The 24,499-nt window shown below is 41.6% G+C and overlaps 1 protein-coding gene across 4 annotated transcripts in view; it reads right to left on the bottom strand.

Moving 5' to 3' along the window:
• Positions 1–24,499, bottom strand: part of DNAAF11 (dynein axonemal assembly factor 11) — a 62,602-nt gene that overhangs the window by 36,146 nt on the left and 1,957 nt on the right. For 2 of the 4 annotated variants that reach the window (XM_075920119.2, XM_075920118.2), the window contains exons 2-7: positions 20,463–20,630; positions 11,831–11,908; positions 8,203–8,375; positions 5,536–5,771; positions 4,769–4,960; positions 1,365–1,442 (exon numbers count right to left, since the gene is read on the bottom strand). In XM_075920119.2, the coding sequence (XP_075776234.1) occupies positions 1,365–1,442; positions 4,769–4,960; positions 5,536–5,771; positions 8,203–8,375; positions 11,831–11,908; positions 20,463–20,630 (925 nt within the window). The remainder of the gene's footprint in view (positions 1–1,364; positions 1,443–4,768; positions 4,961–5,535; positions 5,772–8,202; positions 8,376–11,830; positions 11,909–20,462; positions 20,631–24,499) is intronic. The other 2 variants (XM_006123548.5, XM_075920120.2) reach the window with 2 other exon arrangements.

Raw genomic sequence — 24,499 nt, 5'->3', positions numbered from 1 at the left:
TCAGAGGCTGGAGAAGGATGGCAGGAGACAAATTGCTTGATCATTGTCTTCGGTCCACACCCTCTGGAGCATCTAGTGCTGGCCACTGTCGGCAGACAGGCTACTGGGCTAGATGGACCTTTGGTCTGACCCCGTATGGCCATTCTTATGTTCTTATGAAAGCGCAATTGGAATTGCACCTGGCAAGGGATGTGAAGGGTAACAAGAAAGGTTTCTACAGGCATGTTAGCAATAAGAGGGTGATCAAAGAGGGTGTGGGGCCCTTACTGGATGAGGGAGGTAACCTAGTGACAGATGATGTAGGAAAAGCTGAAGTAATCAATGCTTTCTTTGCCTCTTTCTTCACAGATAAGGTCAGCTCCCAGACAAAAGCACTAGACAATGCAGTATGGGAAGGAGGCAGACAGCCCTTGGTGGGGAAAGAACAAGTTAGGAAATATTTAGAAAAGCTAAACATACACAAATCCATGGGCCCCGATTTAATGCAACCAAGGGTACTGAGGGTACTCCGCAAATGTCATTGCGGAGACTTTGGCCCTTATCTTTGAAAACTCGTGGAGATCAGAAGAGATCCTGGATGATTGAAAAAAGGCAAATGTATTGCCCATCTTTAAAAAAGGGTAGAAGGACAATCCAGGGAACTACAGACCAGTCAGCCTTACCTCAGTGCCCAGAAAAATCATGGAAGGGATCCTCAAGGAATCCATTTTGAAGCACTTGGAAGAGGGGAAAGTGATCAGAAATCGTCAACATGGATTCACGAAGTGCAAGTCGTGCCTGACCAATCTGATTAGCTTCTATGATGAGGTAACTGGCTCTGGATATGGGAAAGTCAGTGGATGTGATATACCTTGACTTTAGCAAAGCTTTTGAGACGGTCTCCCACAATATTCTTGCCAGCAAGTTAAGGGAGTATGGATTAGAGAAATGGACTGCAAGATGGAGCAATGGTCTCAAGTTAAAATGAGAGAGGTCTAGGTTGGATATTAGGAAAAACTATTTCACTAGGATGGTGGTGAAGCACTGGAATGGGTTACCTAAGGAGGTGAAAATTCACTGTACTGTACATGCGTCTGACGAAGTGGGTCTTTGCCCACGAAAGCTTATGCTCCAACACTTCAGTTAGTCTATAAGGTGCCACAGGACTCCTCGACGCTTTTGCAGATTCAGACTAACACGGCTACCCCTCTGATACTTGACTCTATCCCTAGAGGTTTTTAAGTCTCGGCTTGACAAAGCCCTGGCTGGGTTGATTTTGTTGGGATAGGTCCTGCCTTGGGCAGGGGGCTGGACTTGATGACCTCCTGAGGTCTCTTCCAGCTCTATGATTCTATGATTTAAAGTTATTATTTTTCTTCACGTACTTTGGTTCATTCATGTTCAGAACCTTTCCTTCTGCAGTGACCAAAGTCTTCGGTGACTCCTCTTTCACTTTTTGCCCTCTTTAATTAAAAAGAAAAGAGAGAAAAGGAAACAAAGGGTTATTTGCACATTCTCATCCTTTTGTGAAGTAGTAAAGAAAGAATGAAGAGAAACATTGCAACAAGTCCAATGTGATGTAGGTTTGTATTTTAAAATGACAAGCAGTTCTAGTAACACCACAGGTTATACAGTGTGACTTTTTCTTTAGAAAATCTATTTTAACCTGCCAGGAAAGTTGAGCAAGTAATTTTTGGCACTTTCTTTATTCATTCAATGTAACTCCCCCCCCCCCCCCCCCCAAATATATGAACAGATTACAATTTCCTCTGATTTGGCTGATTAATTTTAATTTGGGGAGGGGGGAACTATATATACAAAGGATTGATCTCAAGCATTTGAAATGTAAGGTGTGCTGCTAGTTATGGATGAACCTTTGAAATATACTAACTGGGAATATTTTGTGCTAGTGAAATTTGACTAGTTAAATGTTTGCACGAAGTAAACACAAAAAGGGAGTGAGTATGATCAAAGTGAATCCATGTAAATATTTGAACATATATCTGATAGTGATAATTGTATGTGGGTTTGGGGTTTTAGTTTTTTTGTTCTTCTCCTCTTACTTCAAAGTTATCATAATATATATCTACAATACAATTAGTGCCTTCTACTACCTTCCCTTTCCCATGCCATCTACCAGTAATGAAATTGCACCTAGTCTTTTTAATACTGAAATGAGCAAGCAATCCCTTAAGTATTTTTGACTAAATCAATTTATCCTACAAGAGTCCAGGTCTCCATCACTAGTATTTTGTTTGATAATTTAAGATGCCTACATCTTTAATGGATGTTTTTGTTGTTTCCAGCTAGAAATCTAAGAGATACGACAAGGAACAATTTGATTTTCTCTCATGGAAAAAAGCCTAAAGTTTTTCTTTTAAAATATCATATTGTAATTATCACATTCTTTCTCTTACTTCTACAATGTGGCAATATTCATCTAAGTGACATGGTTTACATATAGAATATAATGTATTACTAAACATGCAAAAGAAAATAGGAAGTTGTTTAAACTGCTTCAAGATAGCTTTAAGTCACAATATTCCACCAATACTTCCAGGCTACAAAATCTTACATTACAGTGTTTATATGAATGATTCAAGCCACTAGTGAAATTAAACATGACATTAGTTTAGAACAGGAAGGATTCATCTTATTGAAATACCATGAGAAATTAAGAAAGGCAGAATATAATTATTCAGACTGGAATTTGGTCTAGACACTGTAGTTAATACTCAAAAATGCCACTGGATTTTTAATGAGAAGTAGTCAGAACTTATTACTTCTCATCCAAGACAGTACGTAAAGCACCGGAAGACTGCTTCTAACACTGTCCTTGGGCACTGATTTAATATCGGTGCAGTATGAGAAGTATTACCTAATGAACATCAGTACAGGCAGTCCCCGGGTTACATACAAGATAGGGACGGTAGGTTTGTTCTTAAGTTGAATCTGTATGTAAGTCGGAACTGGCGTCCAGATTCAGCCGCTGCTGAAACTGACTGCCAGTTCTGACTTACATAGAGATTCAACTTAAGAACCCCAAGCGTCCCCAAGTCAGCTGCTGCTGAAACTGATCAGCGGCTGATTCCAGGAAGCCTGGGGCAGAGCAACTCTGCCTCGGGCTTCCTGTAGTCAGCGCTGGTCAGTTTCAGCAGCGGCTGACTTGGGGACGCCTGGGGCAGAGCAGCTGGGGTGCTGCTGGGTTGCTCCAGTAGCACCGCTCCTCGGTGCTACTGGACCAGCCCAGCTGCACCCCAGCTGCTCTGCCCCAGGCGTCCTCATTCAGCCGCTGCTGAAACTGACCAGCAGCGGCTGAATCAGGACGCCTGGGGCAGAGCAGCTGGGGTTCTGCCGGGTTGGTCCAGTAGTGCCCAGAGCGGCGCTGCAGGACCAACCGGCAGCGCCCCAGCTGCTCTGCCACAGGGTCCACAACAAAAGCCTGGTCTGCTGGGGAGGGGGGGCACACTAGCTGCGCCCCCCCCCCCCCCAGCAGACCAGGGACACGGGGAGCAAAGCCGCAGCGGCAGCGGGGTGCCGCGCCTCTGAGGCTTTGCTCTGGCAAAGCCTCAGAGGCGCGGGACTCCGCCGCGGCTGCGGCTTCGCCAGAGCAAAACCTCAGAAGCGCGGGAACCCGCCGCTGCTGCAGCTTCGCTCCTGGTGCCCCTGGTCTGCTGGAGACCGTCTCCAGCAGACCAGGGGCACCGGGAGTAGCTTTTCTCGCCCCGGAGGTCGAGGTGGCGGATCGCTGCCTGCGAGCTCCGGGGCGAAAAAGCCCCGTTCGTAAGTGCGGATCCGACATAAGTCGGATCCGCGTAAGTCGGGGACTGCCTGTAACACTTTCTACAGAATCTAAATTTTCCTTATAGATCTCTTAAGTACTGATGAAATCCAAGCATCTTTAGCATTTTAGATGTGATGGAATCAATAAATGATTATGGAATCTTTCAATGAATATCAGTGTAAATATTGTAGTTGAGATTTTCAAAACTGGATGCCTAAAGTTAGATTCGTAAATCCATATAAAGATATCTAAATAAGTGGTCTGATTTTCAGAGTAGCTGAGCATCCCAAGCCCCATGAAAATTACATGAAGCTGAAGGAGCTCAGCTCATTGGAAAAGCAGGTCATTTTTGTTCAGGTACCTAAATATAAATTTAGGAACCTAACTTTGGATGCCCAATCTTGGCCTGAAATTATAAACAAAAAAATCTAGTAAAATATCCATGCATTATTTTGTATATGTGGTGTTCTGGTGGTATCCTAAAAACAAGAAGGGATCATGAATCCTAAGATAGTTCTCCTGACAAAAAGCACATACAATATGCAGGAACTTATTACTCAAGGACCAATTTTCATGGTGAGATATGCATGGAATTTTGTAAGTCCTATGAAAGAGATAAATGAAGTGTTTCTTCTGTAAAAATTCTGCAGAAAACCCTCACAGTAAATGCTTTTAATAGCAAAAGTAACAGCTCAAGTGCAATGGAGATAGTATTTAGATGACAGAACACTGAACTTTCTAAAAACAAACTGTGGCTGAATATAGAAACAATCACGTAAAATAAAAAAAACTTTTTGGAGAAAAACAATATCAAGCACCATGAATAGTACAAAGAAACAAAAGTGAACAATGTACAGAGTAGACAGGATTTCATTTTGTTACTAGTGGGAATTAAGCACACAACTCTCACTAGATTTTCAGTGGGATTTGGGTGATTACCTGGACTTTGTGCCTTTGAAATTCTCCACCTTAACCAATTTAGGGCTTGTGTAAAAACCAAGATACCTTATATTTTCTTTAACTCTCCGTTTTTCTTCAAGATATCTGTGAGCTTCTAATCTAGACTCTGGAGTATAAGGTGTAGGTTCCTCCCAAAAAGCCTTGTCCTCTTCATCCTCTTTATCTATATTCCATTCTTGGTATTCCTTTTCTGTTTCTTTCTGCTGGTGGTTTTCTTTGTCTTCTAGAGGATCTGGTCTAGAAAAGAGTGCACAAAATGGTATTCCTTGAAATATGGAAGGAGTAGCAGTGCTTGGCTACTGCAGAATGGATCCTGCAGAAATTTTGTTCTCACCTCAGTCTATATAGTAGTATAATTATTTATCGCTCTACCATTACCAAAATATTTCTCATCTTATCTCTACCCAATATTCCATAAGACTCAGAGTAGCTTACCTAACTGTTCTCTTTTTTCCTTAATGTTTAATTAATATTTCTTGTTAATTTTCTTTGAAGTAGTTGGAGTAGTTGGACTCTAAAATGGCAATACATGATTCCATCTTGTCATTTTGACTTTTGCCCATGACTATATGGAAGTCTATGGCAAACCAAGAAATAAAACAGTTTTCCTAACACACAGTGGATGCTGGCTCATGTTTTGGGGCCACTGGGTCAGGGGCAGTGACTGCTGGCTCTGGGCTGGCAGGCCTGGAGCTGGCACAGGCACCGTGGCCAGAGTCAACCCTTTTAAGGGCTCCAGGGAGTTATTATTTCCTCGGGGAAAGAAATTTCCTATAAAAAACAGAAAAATGAAGACATATTAATTTACATACATGGTGTTGTTGATGTCTGTGTACCAACGTCTATCAAATCCAGGTTTAGGTTCCCTTTGTTTTTCTTTCTTCTTCTCCTGCTTTTCTTGTATTCTTTTTAGGGCCTCTTCTTTTTCTCTGGCCCTTTTGAGAAGGTAAACCTGTTCCTGTTCTCTAATTTGCTTCTCTACCTGTCGATAGTTCTGCAATGCCCGAATCCTCTCGGAACGTTCTATTTCCTTACTATCCAACGACTTCTCAAAAGACAAATATATAATTAGCAAAAATTTAAAATCTCACATACAAATCAATAAACCCATCTAGCATGAGGTTAATTTTAATTATATCCAATTTAATATACAAATGGAGAATTTATAAGACTTCCAATAACTTCTTAGTATCACGTAAATTAGGCTACGGCAAAAACATTTAAGATTATAATTTAATACATTTCTCATGCTGTCAGAGTACCTTAAACTGGATCAATGTCTGTAGCATACTATTGGAAATACTGTAAACACTTGTATATGTTGCGGAAGGGTGGCCCCACTCCTGGGTCTTGATACCCCACTCAGGCCAACCTCAAGCAGCCTCAGTCCTGCTCTATTTGCCCTTTGCAGGATTCTAGCTCCAATCTCTCAGCCACAAAGGTTTTGGGCCAATGCCCCAGGGTCAGCTTGGGCTGCTAAAACAGTCCTGTCCAGCTCTCCAGCTGGGCTCTCAGGCTGTTAGCCAAAGGAGGGCTTAATGACCCCGGTCTGGGGCACCTCACCCTCCGCCACTTAGCTATCTCTGGCAATGCTGTTGCTTTCCTCCATTTGGTTTGCTCTGCTCTGTTCTCCTCTTACTCTCCTCTCTCTCTCCTTTTTTTTTCCTGCCAGGAGGGCATCCTTTTAACAGGTTCAATGGCAGCCTCAAGTGAGATCAGTTGGCTCTGCTTAATTTGCAGCAGCCCTATCTCCTTTGCTCCTAATTGCTCAGGGCTGTTGTTGCCTCTCTCTCTATCTGCTGTAGTCCTCCAGCCTGACTCTGTCACAATGTGATGACTTTGGTTACAGCTACACTGTATGTGTGTGTGTGTGCTGGGGGGGGGGAAGGGGGAGAGACTGGAACAGGTATGCAAATAGCACTCACATTTGCTTACCTTCTTACGTTTTTTTCACTGAAAGAGGCTTTTCCGCCGTTTGTCCCCGTCTACACGGGACCAAATGTCAGGAAAAAAACCTCTTTTGAAAGCCCCTGTAAACCTCATTTTACGAGGTAGAAGGGGGCTTTTGAGAGAGGGGGTTTTTCTGACATTTGGCCTCTTGTAGATGGGGCCAAATAGCAGAAAAGCCTCTTCTGGGGGGAAAAAACGGAAGAAGGTATGCAAATACGAGCGCTATTTGCAAACCTCTTCTGAAAAACCCCTCCACAGTGTAGCCATACCCTTTCTGACATTTTAGGAGAGTTGAAAACTCCACTTATATCTGATTCAATATGACCTGGAGTACCCAAACCCCATGTAATAGCAGGAAATTGCCCCAGAGAAATGCTGTTTCTAAGGTACCAAGAATGGTGCTCAAGTTCTGCAGTCAATATTTAAGACTAAATGAGTTTCATCTTTAGCTATCTAGGGAGGTAGCTAGAAATATTACAAGGGACCAGCAGCACCTGATTGCTGCAAGTCTTCTGGTACTGTATATTTTTATGTGAAAATCCTGAGCTTATAGGTGGATTATAATGACTTTTATTCTTGAAACTGTGGTTGTGAGTGGGAAGGTCTGTTTATATTTATGTTATCCTATCTGAGAATCTATACTGTAATTCCTGCTGTTGCTTAGAGTATCCATCCCATATGTGACTTCCATTTATATCAGTGACTGCCATTTATATCAGTTATATGCTTTTTATTGACTTCAATAGAATTTTATAGAAGTTTTAAATTTCTGGTACTAGCAATCTAGCACCTTTCCCATGCATGAAAATCAGTAAGGCTGTGTCCAGACTCAGGGTTTTTTTCGAAAAAAGTAGCCTTTTTTTCGAAAAAACTTCACCTGCGTCCAGACTCAAGCCGCGTTCTTTCGAAATTAAATCGAAAGAACGCGGCTTTTCTTTCGACGGCGGTAAACCTCAATTTACGAGGAAGAACGCCTTCTTTCGAAAGTTCCTCTTTCGAAAGAAGGTGTTCTTGAATATAAATAGGGCTTCTTCGAAAGAGAGCATCCAGACTCACTGGATGCTTTCTTTCGAAAAAGCAAGCCGCTTTTTCGAAAGTTCAACGTGCAGTCTAGACGCTCTCTTTCGAAAGAGGCTCTTTCGAAAGTATCTTTCGAAAGAGCCTCTTTCAAAAGAGGCTTGCAGTCTAGACATAGCCTAAGAAATACACTGTTCTTTGTAGAATCCTTTAATACATTTTCCCTCTTCATAGTTAGAATTCTTTGAAAAGAAAAAATAGGACTTCATTCAAAGATCGCTGATAAAACATAAAAGTTACCCAAAATATATATTAGCTAAGACATTATCAGAACTGTATCATTTATCAATCTCAGTTCTCCTTTATGAGAGAATTTAATTTCCTATGGACACAAATAGGGCATTCCTAACACAAACATTAATTTTGTTTTGAATTAGTATGTTCAGTAAACAGTTCTCACTCCAAGCATCCAGATGGTATCCCTTTGGACCTAAGTCCATTAAAAAACTTACTTTTAATTGATGAAGAGTTGCCACAACAAACTCTCTGTAACCTTCAAACTCAGTGCATGGATTCCCCACTAGAAAGAGTTCTTTAAGATGTATGTTGTGTTTTAAGATTTCAATGCTGGACAGTTCCCCAATGAAATTTGCTGTCAAGTCAAGTTTCTGCAGTTCTTCACATCCTGTATGTAAAAATATATTTTTATTCACCTGGCATATCATACACATCCACACTTGAGCACAAACATGTTACCTCTATACCATATACACAAACACACATGTTAGACATTGCTTTCCAGAACCAAAGTTGGGAGAATTATTCACAGCTAATAATTCTGATTTCTATCTACATTTATTTCTTTCATATTTTGTTTAGATTATTTTTAAAACAAAGGTTTTAAATGAATATTAAATTGGAAAAGTTTCAGTAAAATTCACAATGCATGAAAAAACTGTAAAAACTTTTGCTGGTTTGATTACTATTAAAACTTTCTGAGGTACATTTATTCAGACTTGCAGTTAGAAAAATGGTTCATTAAAATGGGTTGCAAAAGTCACACAGCATTGGTTCTGGTTCCTTGATTGAATGAACCTGCATAGTGTGGTTACAAGAAGCTATTCTGGCTAATTTTTTTTCAGAGAAAGAGACTGAATTTTGTGTGCACTAACTGAGGCAGTCGGAAAAAAGCACCTAATGACTGGCATGGAGCAGGCCTATCCGTATCCTCTGAAGCTCTGCATTGTTTCTAATTTCAGAATGAACTGTTTAGTCCCCAAATACACACTCACTCACTTTCTTAGGGGGCAGAGTCAATTACAAATTATATTTTTGTATGATGTTACTCTTAACTGGCATTGTTCATGTCTCAGAAAAATCAATAATACAAATCCACTTTAAGAAAAATTGGACTTGCAATTTATGAATTCATTAACTGTCATACATATTTTAACTTAATGATTTTGGTATTTTGTATTTTGCTTCAGCCAATCAGTATAAAAGTGAGAATATTGGTGAAAAGCTGAACAAACTTCATTGAGACTGAAAAAATTGCCATTGTAAATTCAAACTCAGGACTGTGAAAACAAAATGTTCACGGAGAACACTGCAGTGGCACAGTGAACCAGAACACTGTAATATCAATGGAAACTTCAAATCCCCAATGGACCATGAGGTTTGTTCCTCCACTGTTTTTGGTAATCACAATAAATATGAATGAAGCCAAGTTATTTGAATTATATGTTTAAAAAATGTTCCCAGATTCCCTTTTCACCATGGTCACACCAGGACAGAATCACAACTCTCACTGTAAGAATAAATATACAAGCTCAGTTATTATGCTCATCATTATAACCAAATCTAAAGAGGGTAGCTAACACTTCCTTGTGAATCTGTTATTTGACAAGCATTTTGTGTGTGATGGAACTGGAAAAGAATAAACAACTTAATAATGATTCACAAAGGGATTTAAATAGCCAAAATTTTTGCTTACACCCAAAGGTTCTGGTTTGTCAATAAATGACAAATCACACTAATAAATATTATAATGTGGCAAAGGAGCTTAAAATTTACAGGAATAATATAGATATGTTTCTCAACAAACTAATAAACATGTAATTTACTACCTGGTTTTTTTCAGATAACTTTTTAACCTATCTGAGAATCATTTTTGGTTTTCATTTGTTTAATCTTTTAAGCCAGGATCACGTTCACGTTTGATTTTTTTCCTCAGAAGATAGAAGCTGAAATTTCGACATCCTTTTGCCACTTTCATTTTCACGAAAGATGTCCATACTATAGCAACTGGACTACTGGAAATCAATACAAGGAAGAGCTCAAGGCAGAGATGATTCTACTGAGATGGAATGTATTTATAGCAATTTTATGGCTTAGAATTTGATCTTGCATGATGCAGAAATTCATCAGTGCCCAATGAAATTAATGGAGTAGAGGCATGTGATCTGAGAGATGAATACCATTAGTACAGTTGGGGATAAGACAGACCAAAATTTGTATGTAATAATGTAAGAAAATCTCCTGAAATACTCCATAAAGAACTCCACTGGGAAAAGGCCACCATGATTAGCAGGGAATTCCCAATTGTGTGAAACTTAATAATAATGGCTGAAATTAAGATGTCTGCTGACATGACAAAGCCTTTTACTGCCTATGTAGGATTTTTAAAAGGATTTTTTTTTAAATAACCACATTGCTCTAATTATTCAGTTTTGATAATATATTACCTTTTCGTCAAGCACATACTAATACCGTATGGGTGACCCAAGCTCAGGCTTTTGGCTTTTGGATTAGAGATGTTAGCAAGCTGTGGGCTTTTGGATTAGAGATGTTAGCAAGTAGTCAACTGGAGTAGTGATCACTTGCTTCCCCCTATTGCTGCCTCTATAAGAGGCAGTGGGTGGGGGGAGGAGCTGGTGCTGTGGGGAGCTGGCTTTTAAGCTTAAAAGCCAGCTCCTCCCAGTACCGGCTCCGTGATGCTGCCTCCCCTGCCGCTGCCTCTATCAGAGGCGGGGGGGGGAAGAGGGGTGAGAGGGAGGGATAGGAGAGCCTGCCTCTGCTTGCAGAGGCCCAAGGCTTGCTGTGGGCAGTCTGCTCTGGCAGCAGCCCCTGTCCGTGGGGGTCCAAGCAGGACTGGCCGCCATGTGCAGGGGCTGCTGGACTTAGCGCAAGCCGGGACTGAGCAATCTCGGCTCGTGCTGGTCTAGGACGCTGTGCCTCTGCATTTTAAATATTGTAAGAGTTTGTAGTAAGAGCCACCCATGCAGACTGCAGCATGGGTGGCTTTCAAAGCCAGCCCCGCTGCGGTTCTGCAGAGTTGTCCTTATTGACTAATCATGTAGTTAATACAAATTGTATCGACTTCAAGATTAGTCAAATAACCACAATTTAACTTCCTTATTTTGGATTCCCGCTATGCATAGGGTTGCCAGATGGTTGAAACAAAAATACCGAACACCTGCCCCCCTCCAAAAAAAAAAATCTGTTGAAGGAAAAAAAGGGGGGGGGACTAAAGTTGTTGAGCACAAAAAAAAAAAAAGCATGTCCCCTTTAAGAGTGAGTGCAGGGATAGTAACAGGGAAGCAGCTGAGCACTAAGACCCAGGGGAAGCATTGCACAAGACTAGGGGGGAAGGCCGGGAGCTGAGTGTTTGTAGGATTGCCAGGTGCCTAGCATTTTCGCCTCCTGGCTGGGGAAAAAAAAAATCAGAAAATACCAGATATCTTAGGTGTCCGGTATTCTCTGAATTTTTTTGCCGGACAGGAGGCAAAAATACTGGACAGTCCGGGTGAATACCAGACACCTGACAACCCTAACTATGCAGAATATTAAATAACAAATTTGTCACAATTGCCTACTTTGTAAAAGGCATGCAAGGAAGCTGACATGTTTTAGTGAACCTCTGCGAAGTCATGAACAGAAACTATTGTTTTCTATGGTAAGTAAACTAAGTAACATATGTACTAGCTACTTACAACAGCATACATAAGAAATGCACTTTTGAGTAACTACAAAATATCTTAATTGATTGGTACATCTGATAATCTATATTCTCCTTTAGTTTCACATTCCATACTTATTCTTCAATATAAAAAGGAAAAAGATTTTATTAAAAGAACTTACCTTCCAAATTTTCAATTCTTTCAATGTTGTTCAAAGCTAAATTTAAATATTCAAGCTTCTTTAGTTTGCTTACATTTTCTGCAATAAACATATACATTTTTAGTTCAATTCTATTTGCAAGGCAAGGAATAACATTTTATCTGTTTTATTTAATTTATTTCTGAACAAAATTAAATTGTATGCAACAGAATAAATATAACAATTTACAGCGAATATTAACATTTGAATGCACTGGAAATAATTGCTTTGGACTGAAAACAAAACATTTATCCTGGAGAATTTAATAAAAATCAAATAGCAAAGACAATGAACACAGATACCTATTCAGCTGTTTAATCATTCAGAAGTGGCCCAAAGGCCCACCGAAGCAACAAAAAGATTCCTATTCTCTTCAATAAATTATGGCTGAGGCCCATACTGCCCACTCCTGCTCTCTGAAATTAGTGGGAGTTTTCTCATTGAATTCAATGGGAGCAGAAATACCTCCCCTCCCCACACACACCTCTATTTATATACTTTTCAGGATGTTTATTGTTTGTAGGTTTTTGAAATATTAATATATAGGACATCCTGCTATAAGTCAGCCCGGTATAAATCCGTTCCGCACTAAAGTTGTTGACACTTGTAGGAACTGATGCATTATAAGTCCTTCCGTTCCCTACTCTTAAGTGGTGCAAAAAAACCTCAATTTGTGCAAATGGAAGTCAGCTATGAGAAAAAAAAATCCTGATTTAAGTTGTTTCGCTATAAGTACTAGGTTTTTGGACTGTAACTTGGACTTATAGCGAGGATGGCCAGTAGCGAGGACGGCCAATAACCCACTTTGAGAATCAGAAAACCGTATTTCACCACACCTAGAGAATTAAAATTGCTTGTAAATAATTCCTCGGCCTGCCCCATAAGTAATGCAATTATTATGTAACCCCCATTTTCCTCCGACTTACTTGGGAGCAGGCCACGCTCACCTATGCGCCTGATGTTTTCAAACATTAAAGGAGATCCTGAGTACCCTTGTGGTGATGTTGGATAATTGGGGATCCCCTATCCACACCTTTTGCTGCTGTCCCTTGTCTCTAAAGCAGGCCTGGGCAAAATATGGCTGCTCAGAAATGCGGCTGTGAAGCAGTTTCAATTTAAAAACTGAGCCCAGAGGGGAGGGGTGAAAGCTTTGGGAGCTGCTTCTGCCCCCAGTACAAGCCCACTTGCTGGCTTCTGGCCAGAAACTGGCCAATGGGAGCTTCCTGTTTCAATAACAGACAGCCACGAAACATAAGGGGATTGTAGTTATCCACAGAGCACATGGCTGCAACATGTCCGGGGTTGGGGTAGGCAGGGATGTTGATTCAGGAATGGGCTGCTGGCTGGTAAGTCTCCTGGCTAGACCGTGCCTCTGGCACCACAGCTCCTCCCTTCTCCAACCCTCTGCCCACCACTTCTGCCTCCCCTACTCCACATATCCAAATCCTCTGCCCCCCTCCTGCACCTATACCCCCTCCTAGATCCAACACCCCAATAACCTACCCCAGATCACAGTCCCCTCCTGACCTAGCTCACAACCCAAACCCCTGCACTCCCTCCTGTACCCCAATTCCCTGCCCTAGGCCACAATCCAATCCCCTGATTCCCAGTCCAGTGCCCCAGGTCACAATTGCCTCCTTCACCCAAATTCCCTCCCTTAACCCAAGCTCCCTTCTGCACCTAACCTCCAACCCAGACCCTGCACCTCCTGCATTAATATCATGGAAGAGTGCAGCCCTCAACCACTTTCCAAATTCTTGGAGTGACCCCCAGTCAAAAATTATTGCCCACCCCTGCTTTAAAGGAATATAAAATGGCAGTGCCTCCACCTGGCTGACCTCTGTACACACTTAGTGGTGTGCCTTGGGAGTCTCCAGGAATAAACTTAATCCAATAATAATCTGGATCTAACGCCAACAAAAATTATAAATAATATATATCTAATTGAATAAATTAGATTTAACACACCTTTACTTAACAACTTAAAGAAACAGGGTTTAACAGACTAAAATTGAATAAAATCAGTTAAAGTACACAGAAATAAATGAAACATATCTACCTGGCAGTTACACTGTCACCGTTTATCCCACCCCAGTGTCCTCTGGAACTCATAGTCCCAGACGCTTATGTGGGCGCGCTTGAAGATCTGAGGCTGGAGAGGAGACAGCATTGTGCAGGTTGTGTGTGTGTCAGTCCAGGCAGCAACAACTGCAAAATCCCTCCACCACTGGAGCTGGTCCCACCAAATGCCAGCAGCTCTGGTTCACTGGGTAGATCACTCTGGCTCTTTTCAGATCCAGAGTTAGTCTGTCTTCTGTGCTGCGTCCCAGGCAGCACTTCTCCAAACAGTCACAGTTACTCATAATTACTGCTATGCAGGTTTTTGCAGGCCTTTGTCAGTCACAGGCACAGGCACAGCCAAAGTCTCTCCCCTCCAGGAACAAGCACCAATAGCCCAGCCCCTAAGGCAGCCTGCTAGATCCAAGGCTCAGCAGGCTCTCAGCAGCAGGCTCTAGCTTCCAGTAGCAGCTCCTTGACTGCAAAAGGCTCCACACCAGAAAACTGGTTCCTCTCCCCAAATTGGAGCCCCACAACTCTCTCCCTGCACTGCCGGGAAGAGAGCAAGTTTCCCTCCTTTTTTCCAAGGACTCGTGAGAGTTGTAGTCTCTAGGGCTAGATTGTAGCACCAAGGATCCTCCCAGTAAAAGTAAGAGGCTCCTATAGTAAAGGAAGCCTACAATTATTATATTTGCATTTAGGTTTTAAGTCATAAGTCATAAAACAGCATGACAACAGACTGCTAAGAAAGTGGCATGGCACAACAGATTGCAGAAGACCTGGTCTTTTGCCATTACTTTTGTGGCATCTCAATTTTCTGAACTGGGTGCACTTGATGCTTCAGAGAACCATAGAACATTATGATTGGAAGAGACCTCAGGAGGCCACCTAGTCCAATTCCCTGCTCAAAGCAGGGCCAACTGCAAACTAAATCTTTCCAGACAGGGCTTTGTCAAACCTGGCCTGAAAAGCCTCTAAGGATGAAGATCCCACCACCTTCCTAGTCAACCCATTCCAGTGCTTCACTACCCTCCTAGTGAAATATTTTTTTCCTAATATCCAATCTAGACCTCCTACACTGCAATTTGAGTTCATTGCTTCTTGTTCTAACACCCGTCACCACTGAGAATAGTCTGGATCCATACTCTTTGGAATCCCCTTTCAGAAAGTTGTAGGTTGCTATCAAATCCCCCCTCGTTCTTCTCTTTTGGGGTACGTCTAGACAGCGGCACTATTTCAGAATATGTCCAATATCCCAAAATAGTATTTTCTGCATCTTAGCAACAAGCCCATTATTTCAAACTATATTTGAAATAAAGGGCTTGCTATTCCGATGCTCCGATAAAGCTTGTTCTACAAGGATTAAAAGACTGGTGTTCCAACAAGTCCATTTCAACATTTGGACAGTGCCAAATTTTGAAATGGACTATCCCCAAAAAAACTACGCAATTTGCATAGCTCAAATTGCATAGCTTATTTTGAGTTACACAGTGCTGTATAAATATACCCTTGCAGACCAAATAAACCCAGTTCCCTCTACCTACTCGCAGATATCATGTGCCCCAGATCCAAAATCCCACTGTGTAGACATAGCTTCAGATTAGAAATAACAAGGCACTAGTCTAGATGACATCCAGTGGAGATATTCAAAGCTGCTGGAATAGTACTTGTGCAAATCTTCATCAACTTTGTGTTAGAATTTCGGTTAATGAGTAATTTCCACCCATATTGGCTAAAGAATGCCAATATTGTGACCATTTTTAAGAGAAAGGACAAGTCTATGTGTAGGGATTACCAAAGTATTGCCCTCCTTTCCATTGCTGGGAAGATTCTTGTTGACATCTTTTTTAACTGTCTCCTGCCTCTTGCTAAAGATTCCTTCCAAAAGCCCAATATAGATTCAGGCCATCATGGGGCACCACAGACATGGTACTTCATTATGGTATTTCAGACCATCACATGACACCACAGACAGAGGTATAGACAACAACAAAGGCAGTTGTTTTGGGCATTTATCGACCAAACTAAGACTTCTGATTCCATCAATTGTAAAGTGTTATGGTAGGTGCTAAGATCAGTTAACTACTAAAGTTTGTTGATGTTCTCAGGCTATTTCATGATGGCGGAACTGCCACCGTCTTCTGTAAAGAGCTGGAGACAAACCTGTTCAACGTCTGTACTGATATTAAGCAGGGCTATATTATTGCCCCAATCCTCTTCCCCATCAATCTTGCTATGATCTTGATTCTTATTTGTGACTACCTTTCTTTTGGAATTGGGACTGATTATCACATAGATGAGCAGCTTTTCAGCATCGTCGTTCTAAAACTAAGATCACCAAGACTGTTATTACTGACTTTCAGTGTGCTGGCAATTGTGCTATCCTCAGGCACACTGAGGCTGACTTGTAATCCATCCTAGAACTTTTCTCAGGAGCCTATTATACTCTGGGACTTCCCCTCAACATTAGGAAGATTAAGATACTCCCACCAGCCTGCTCCCGCGCAAGTTGTCCCCCATTGCCCAAAAATTCTCATCAGTAGTAAACTCCTAGAAAAAGTTGTACATTTCTCTTACCTAGAAAGCCACCTTTCCCAGACAGCCAATCTTCATGTGGAGATTTAACATTGGATCCATTGTGCCAGAGCATCCTTCAGACAGATGCTCTGTTGTGTGAAGGGCTCTCCCTAGTGAGCTTCAGTGCCTGGGACACACCTCCCCTTTTTGCCCCAGGCCCCACCTCTGTTCTGCCTCTTTCTGCCTCTGCTCCACAGACATTCCACTCCCCTTCCACTCCTTCCCTCAAGTTCCCAAACTTACTCTGCCCCCCACCTCTTCCTGTCCTTACTCTGCCTCTTCCTGGCCCCCACTCCACTCCTCCCAAAACCCCTGCCCCAAGCGACGCTGGCAGCTGGTGGAGCAGAGCGGGCTGGGGCTGAGAAACTCTGCTTTTTGCTGGTGCCAGTGAGTGCAGGGATCAGCTCAACCTCTGCTGCCATTGCCAACCTCCTCTCCGCACTAATCCCCCAGGCTTCCTTTGGCCCTGTACTTCCATGTCGCCCTGAAGCATGTGGCTCCCCAAAGCATGGGGCACCATCCAATCCACAAGACGGCTCTGGTTATGTCTATTGACAGAGCTCTGTGGATTGAAACTAAGATCATGGTCTACAATGCAGTAGTCATTCCCACGCTTCTTTATGAGTGTGAAACATGGATGATATACTGAAGCCATCTTCAGTATCTTGGTAACTATCAGCACTGCCTCAGGAAGATTCTCCAAATCAGATGGAAAGATTGCCGTACCAATGCCAGCATTCTCTCTTCTGTTAACATCAACAGTATTAAGGCAAACATTATGAAGCATATCTTTGCTGGGCTGCCTATTGCATGCAGAAGACTAATATTCATCTTCCGAAGCGATACCTCTGTTCTCAACTTAGTAACGGTACAAGGACTCACAGGGGATAGAGAAAACACTACAAGGACACCCTCAAAACATATCTTAAGAGAGGCATTGACCCCATGAATTGAAAAGAGCTGGCTGGCAATTAACTGCAATACTGTTACATCACACATCAAGCCTCAGATCGTTTGAAAGGAGTTGCCATGCTCAAGAGGCTGAGAAATGGCAGAGGAGGAAGGAAAGCATACATCATCCTGGCCAGCAATTGTGCACTCTCCAAACAGCCACATGTCATATATGTGGAAAAAACTGTGGAATCCTCAGTCATCGTAAGTCTCATGAATGACTTTTTACCCCCTGGCAGACATCATCCTCATATCAAGGGATAGCCACTACCACCACCATGATTTTCTTGGGAGTCAGCTTCACAGTAATGCAATCTCTCTGTGGCAATCACATGCACTCCTATCTCCTAATGGCTGATGTTAAGCTAATTAGAGTACCTTATTAAAAATGATAGAAATGCAGCCGTGTTAGTCTGGTGTAGCTGAAACAAAAAACAGGACTATGTAGCACTTTAAAGACTAACAAGATGGTTTATTAGGCGATGAGCTTTCGTGGGCCAGACCCACTTCCTCAGGTTTTTGATCTGAGGAAGTGGGTCTGGCCCACGAAAGCTCATCACCTAATAAACCATCTTGTTAGTCTTTAAAGTGCTACATAATCCTGTTTTTTATTAAAAATGAGATCAGCTGCAAAGAGTAGTTGTGCAACTGATGGTCTGTAAGATTATGAATTGAAAGAGTACTGTGATACTCCACACTGGCTTAGCAGAAATGTGAGACAAGATAAATCCTTGCAGGAGATGGAAACAGCAAAAACCAGGATGAGATCCTCACCATCTCTGCTCTGGCCCTTTCATACAGTGAAGCAATATTACTAAGCCTAAAAGCCCTGATTCTAGCTTGGGGATCATTACCTTAGCATAAGTGCTGCAAAAGATAGCTGTAAGAATGCTTTTTAAAGATCCAGTTACATGAAGAGTCCTCTGAAGGCCTCATGCAGTTGTGCTAATGGGCAAGGGAAGTGGGTGGGAAGGGTGTGTCAAGTCCAGAGCCACAATACACAGCACAGCAGAAAATTTATTCTGTGCTGCAGACCACAAGTCAGCCTGGAAAAGCTACTATGATATAGGCCCCCAGGTCTGACCAAATTGTTCTGGAAGAGAGAACAATAGAGCAGCCCAGGATCAGGAATGCACAAAGCTGTCTGTTTTAAAATAATCTTGAGCCTTAAAAAAAACAAAACAAAACAAAAAATAAACAAACAAACAAAAACTAACAAGACACATGCTAATCACCTCTGACTAATGACTTCCTTTTGTTGCATCTTATCCCTCATCCTTCATGCGTATACCTTTTATTTGGATTCTAAGCTTTTCCTGCCAATGACTTTTTCTTATATTTGGCTATAGAGAACACCTAATAAACATTTGCAGCTATTTCAGTTACAACAGATTCTGTATAGGTCCAGATCTATAAAGCCCAGGCCTAGTGTAGTTTCATATCCTTCTGTTGGATGCTTATGGGCAATATTCTGCCACTCACTTGCAAAGAGTTATTTTTCTCAATGACTATGAGTTTCACTATAAAATATATGAAGGAATTCTTATACGAACTCATGAAAGTAATATCTTTTCATTCACACTTGCTAAAAGTGAACTTTTTGTACACCTCAAAGTAGCAGAATACTCTGATGTCTCTTAGGAGAATGAGAAAAAACAATATGGTCAAATCAATTATTTTTCAGATTATACTTTAGCTAGAGGAATTTTTGGCATCACAATAAAGTGTGTTTGTTCCCTGATAACCGTAATTCATACCATGGTATCAGAGTGTTTGCTTTATTCATTGCAAGAAATATATAAAAAATAAATCTTCAGCAAAACAAGTTAACTGATCAATGCCTTTTTATTTATCAGCTTTTTTAAAAAAATAAGATAATTTAAGATCCATATAGTGTTGATAATTATTAACAGTATGTTCTTTCAATTAGATCCTAATCCACTGAAATGCTGAACACCTCAACTCCCACTGAAGGCAACAGGACTTGACCATGCTCAGAATCTTTCAGTATTGAGTAGTGATAGAAATGTAGCCGTGTTAGTCTGGGGTAGTTGAAGCAAAATGCAAAACAACCACCTAACCTCAAGATGATTCTTACCAACCACCACAGGACATACCACACTAATACCAACCCTGGTACCTTCCCTTGCAACAAACCCCGTTGCCAGCTTTGTCCACATATTCATTCTGCTGATACCATTATTGGACCTAACCAAGTGAGTTATAAGATCAAGAACACATATTCCTGCGCATCCAGAAATATAATCTACGCTATCATGTGCCGAAAGTGTCCGTCTGCTATGTACATTGGACAAACATCTCAGACACTTCGCCAAAGGATTAATGCCCACAAAACAGATATTAGACAAGATCACAAAGAGAAAACAGTTTCTTGCCACTTTAACCAGAAAGGACACTCTCTAAATGACTTAGCCACCTGCATTCTGCTACAAAGACCTTTTACATCTGCACTTGAAAGGGAATCCTCTGAACTGTCATTCATGTTAAAATTCGACACTTACCACCAGGGACTTAACAAGTCTTTGAACTTTCTCACCCATTATCAAGACAGTTTCCCCAATTATCACCTGTAATACCATTAACTCACAAACATCCCACTCTCCCTACCTTTAATATCAGCAATTCACAGACACTTACCTTCCTTCCTCCCCCTTCCCACCCCCCCGCATCCTCCTTCTGTTCTGCAATGTGATTTGTCCTTTTCATATTTGTTCATTTTTTTAAATTGTATCCTTTGGTATATATGGTTGTGACTACTTTCTTCCACTATTTGATCTGAGGAAGTGGGTCTGGCCCACGAAAGCTCATCATCTAATAAACCATCTTGTTAGTCTTTAAAGTGCTACATTGTCCTGCATTTTTCTTTCAGTATTGAGGCATTTTTATTCCTTTTTTGCTCATTTCTTTCTATTCCCTTAAACTCAAAATCTTATGTCCATTTCTTTTTTGGCCTTGGATACATGCATGCAACTCAGTTTAAGAAAATAACAATGCATAAAGCACTTACCGATTTTTGGAATAAGGTTATTTTGAAGATAGAGGATTTTTAAATCTCGACACAATTTGTCAATATATTCTAGTTTTTCTATTTCCTGCTGATGCAAGGAGATTTCTTCCAGTGAAAAAAGTTCACAGTTGTTATGTTCTGCACGTTGTCTAAGTAGATCTTCAGTGACTGCAAGAAACATCACTATTAATTGGAAATTGACTTTATGGAGGGAATTTTCTGGTAATCTACTTGCAGCCTGGTAAGGAAATGAGTTAAATATTTTCTTGGTCCTTAAAGAACAGACATTAAATTGACATTATCTGTGACACAAGAGAAACACTGACGTTCGTGGTCTTTCCTGGGGGTAAAATTTGATCCTGCCATAAACTGGCACAAGTCCCAGTGTCTTCAATATAGGCCAGACTAAGGGCTGATTTGTGCAGTCCTACAAAGGAGAAAGAGATGTTGAATACTTCTTCTGAACTCTGTTGATGAAGGACAGCAACTGTGAATGGGGGGCATGGAAGGAGAGGGAGTGTCAAGTTAAAAGTGAGAAACTTAAGGTTACACATCCTTCCTCTGGCTCACTTCTTTCTATTGCATCAAATATAAGCTTCTTGATTTCACTTTCAAGGCCTATCATCAACTGATAGATGATTGGTAGAGAAGACATCAGGAAGAGCTGTGAGGAAGTGGAAAGAAATCAAAGCATATGTTGGTCTGTAGGTAAATCAAAAGACAATGAGAAGCCTGGACTTAAGGCAATAGTAAACTTTTCAAACATTAGATTAAAACCAAAAATACTACAGGTTCAAGAAGAAACAACATGACTTCATACAGCAATGTCTTCTCTCCGAATGCATCTGCCAACTTCACACAGAGCTGTTGCTTTCCAAAGCACTACTTTAGCACAGCAGGGGACTAACAACACAATAGCAGTGGCAATATACAATTAAAATAGATTAAGAGAAAGTGGAAAATCATAGAGTAAGGGAAAACTATGAAGTCTGGAATCTCCCAGTGTTCCTGTTCCTAATTGGTCTATCAAGTGTACCACTTTTCAGGGTATACCATTTTACCTCACAAAAATTATGGTCTCATAACACGGAGTCACTTTTAGGCTATGTCTACACTGCAGAGTTCTTCTGGGATACAGAAGGTATCCCGGAAAAACTCTGCCACGTCCAGGCCCACGTCTGCTCTTCCGAAATTTTTTTTGGAAGAGCAGATGTGCTTTTTCGGTATCCCTGTAAACCTTGTTTTGCAAGGAAGAAGGGATGTTCCAAAAAAGGGTTTATTTCTGACACTTGGCCCAGTGCAGATGGGCCAAATGTCAGAAAAGCCTCTTCTGGAAAAATAAGCAGAAAAATATGCAAATTGTGGTTCGCAATTTGCGTAGCTTTTTCCAGAAGAGCAGTGCAGTGTAGTGTAGACAAAGCCTTAATGTTAGTCACTTTGAATGCCAAACACTAATATTAACAACATGGACCCAAACCTATTTCAGCTTTTTTCCATGAATTAATAACAGTTTACTTTCCCTATTTTTATTTAAGACTTTAAATTATGATGCAGTACTTTTTATTTTTAGTTTGGAAGAAGAAAAGGAGACTTCAATGTAATATCTTTCGGCAACAACATGCATTTACCTTCACACCCTTAAGTTTTTCCATTAGCAAATGTCTTTGTGGTGACACTGATTTTCTGAAACTGATCACTTTTGCCAAACAATAGAGGAAAAATAGCTAAAGAAGGCAACAAAGATGAACAGCTAGATACATAACTACTCCCTTCATCAAGCAATACAGTTATGTTTGCAAATAGGATTCATGATGAGAATCACTCACATGTATTCTTGACGAGCAGAGTGATATTTACCAGCTCTGCCTTCTTGGGGAATCAGGGCATAGTACTCATGAAACAATTCCCCACTCCCAATCTCTTTTTGAACGAAAGCCAATCAGAAGGATGACTTACAAAAAGCAATGAAAAGATAAGGGAAGATACACCTAAATGGATGATAGGATAAGGAAACACTCCTAGCTTCATTTGTATTGGAGATGGAACAGGGAGAGATCTCCATCGGCATACAGAATAGAGAACAGCAATTCCAAAGCAAGAACTGCACTGAACTCTGGGGCAAAGAAACCAGGAAAACATTGTCTCATGGGAAATATCTGTTCCAGGTGTTAATGAACCCTTACCTGCACACACCTAGATCAGTTAATTATCAGACCAATTTTAATAATCAATCCTCTACTGGTATCCAAAACAGTGAAACTGTCTAATTGCATTATGAGCTCTTCTGAAGGAACACTGCCGAGAGTCCTAATGTCTAGCCTAAACAAAACAACTTTGAAATATTCACTTGAACCATCAATTTACCCATAAACAAACCTACTGTTCCTTTTTGAACCACTGTTGTTCCCCCACAAATCTAAATTCTGCATCAGTTCCATTGGGACTTCATCTTCTCCTGACTGATCATGCCTGGAGCACTCTCTCGCAATCTCTAATACTCTGGACTGCAAGCTACCATCACCATCTGGGAACTCCAATCCATTCAAGATTCACAAAGCGGTAAGATAGCTCTCTCTCTCTCTCTCTCTTTCTCTAGCCTCTTGACTCTCCCTTATGTGATCATTTATGGTTTGCTAGCACTAACTTTTGTAACTATTTTGTTTGTCTGGCTTTCCTTGTATAGTTACTACCTGGAAATAAATAGCTTTCAGAGTTAAGCCAGATGCACCTCTCTCTGTTTCCCCATTCACTCTGCAACACTCCTTGGACTTAAGCTAAAGATCCTGTAGTGCCCAAAAATCCTGAGGGGTTGGATCATAAAGTGGGTACTAGCAGAACGGTTGTGGCGTAAAAGTGGGGATAGGGCGTAAGAGAATGGTATCTTAAAGTGCTGTTTAAACCCAGCCCACTGAGTCCAAGGGCACATGCAGGTCATATGTGCCCTTGGACTCAGTACAGCTCAGCCTATTGAGTCCAGGGACATATAAGGGATCTGGGAGTGCTAATTAACTCACCTCAGACATGCTCTGTCAGTGTGCGTGTGTGTGTGTTCATCTGAATCTAAGGGGGAAAGAACCCAGCACTGGGGAACCTAGATCCTGAAAAGTAATGGGAAATCTAATAACGAAAGCATTCCTGATTTGTCATTTTATAGGTTCATGTGTTAATTTAAGGGATTATAACCAGTGCTGTATGCAACAGATGAGAGCAGCCAAGGAGAGGAGCATTATGAACCCTTCCCTTTCATCAACTCTCAGGAGAAGGGGCAGAAGTAAATAGGGAGGTTGAGTTGATGGGGTTGGGGAGGGGCAGCAATGAAGAAGGGGAAAAAGCTGGGCAGAGAGCAAAGGCTAAGAGGCTGGTTAATGGAAAAAAGGTCGGGGAGTGAGAGTGAAAAGGGGCTAGAGTGATAGTGGAATAGATGTGAGAGAGAAGGGTGACAGGAGGCCGGGGATAGGAAGGGGAGTATGGAGAGGCTGGGGGTGAGTGGAAATAAGGGAAAGGTGATGGCAGAGGCTCAGGACAATGAGGATAGGCAGACAGGACAGGAGAATCTAGGGAGATGAGGGAAAATGGGGAATCTGGGAAGATGGGAGAAGTCGGAGGGAATGGGGAGGGATGTGGAATCTGGGGATATGAGAAGCAAGGGGAAGGGAAGACTGGGAATGTGTAGCAGCTGCGGAAATGGGGAGTCTGTAAGGAGCAGGAAATGGGGAGTTGGAGAGGGGTTGAGGAGGCTGTGGCTGAGAGAGGATTAGAAGGGGAAGCTGAGAGAAATAGTGAATGGGCAGGTCTGAGGACAAGAGGGATGTGGAATGGAGGGAGAGATGTCTGGGGAGATGGAGCAGCAATAATTATAGCGGGGGGGTCACTTTAAGATTTGGTGAGTGGTCACGGTCTGCACTTATATTAACAAAGGAGGTGTGGGGTTGGGATGGAGTTTGGGTGCAGGAGGAAGATCCAGGAAGGGGGTTAGGATGCAGGAGTGGGGGCAGAGTCTGAGAGGAAGTTTGGGTGCAGAACAAGATTGTGATCTG

This window comes from Pelodiscus sinensis, chromosome 2 (assembly GCF_052426305.1).
Source record: "Pelodiscus sinensis isolate ZL-2025 chromosome 2, ASM5242630v1, whole genome shotgun sequence".
Classification (NCBI taxonomy): Eukaryota; Metazoa; Chordata; order Testudines; family Trionychidae; genus Pelodiscus; species Pelodiscus sinensis.
Note: the sequence above shows the minus strand (reverse complement) of the source record. Positions and strands in the feature narration are given on the sequence as shown.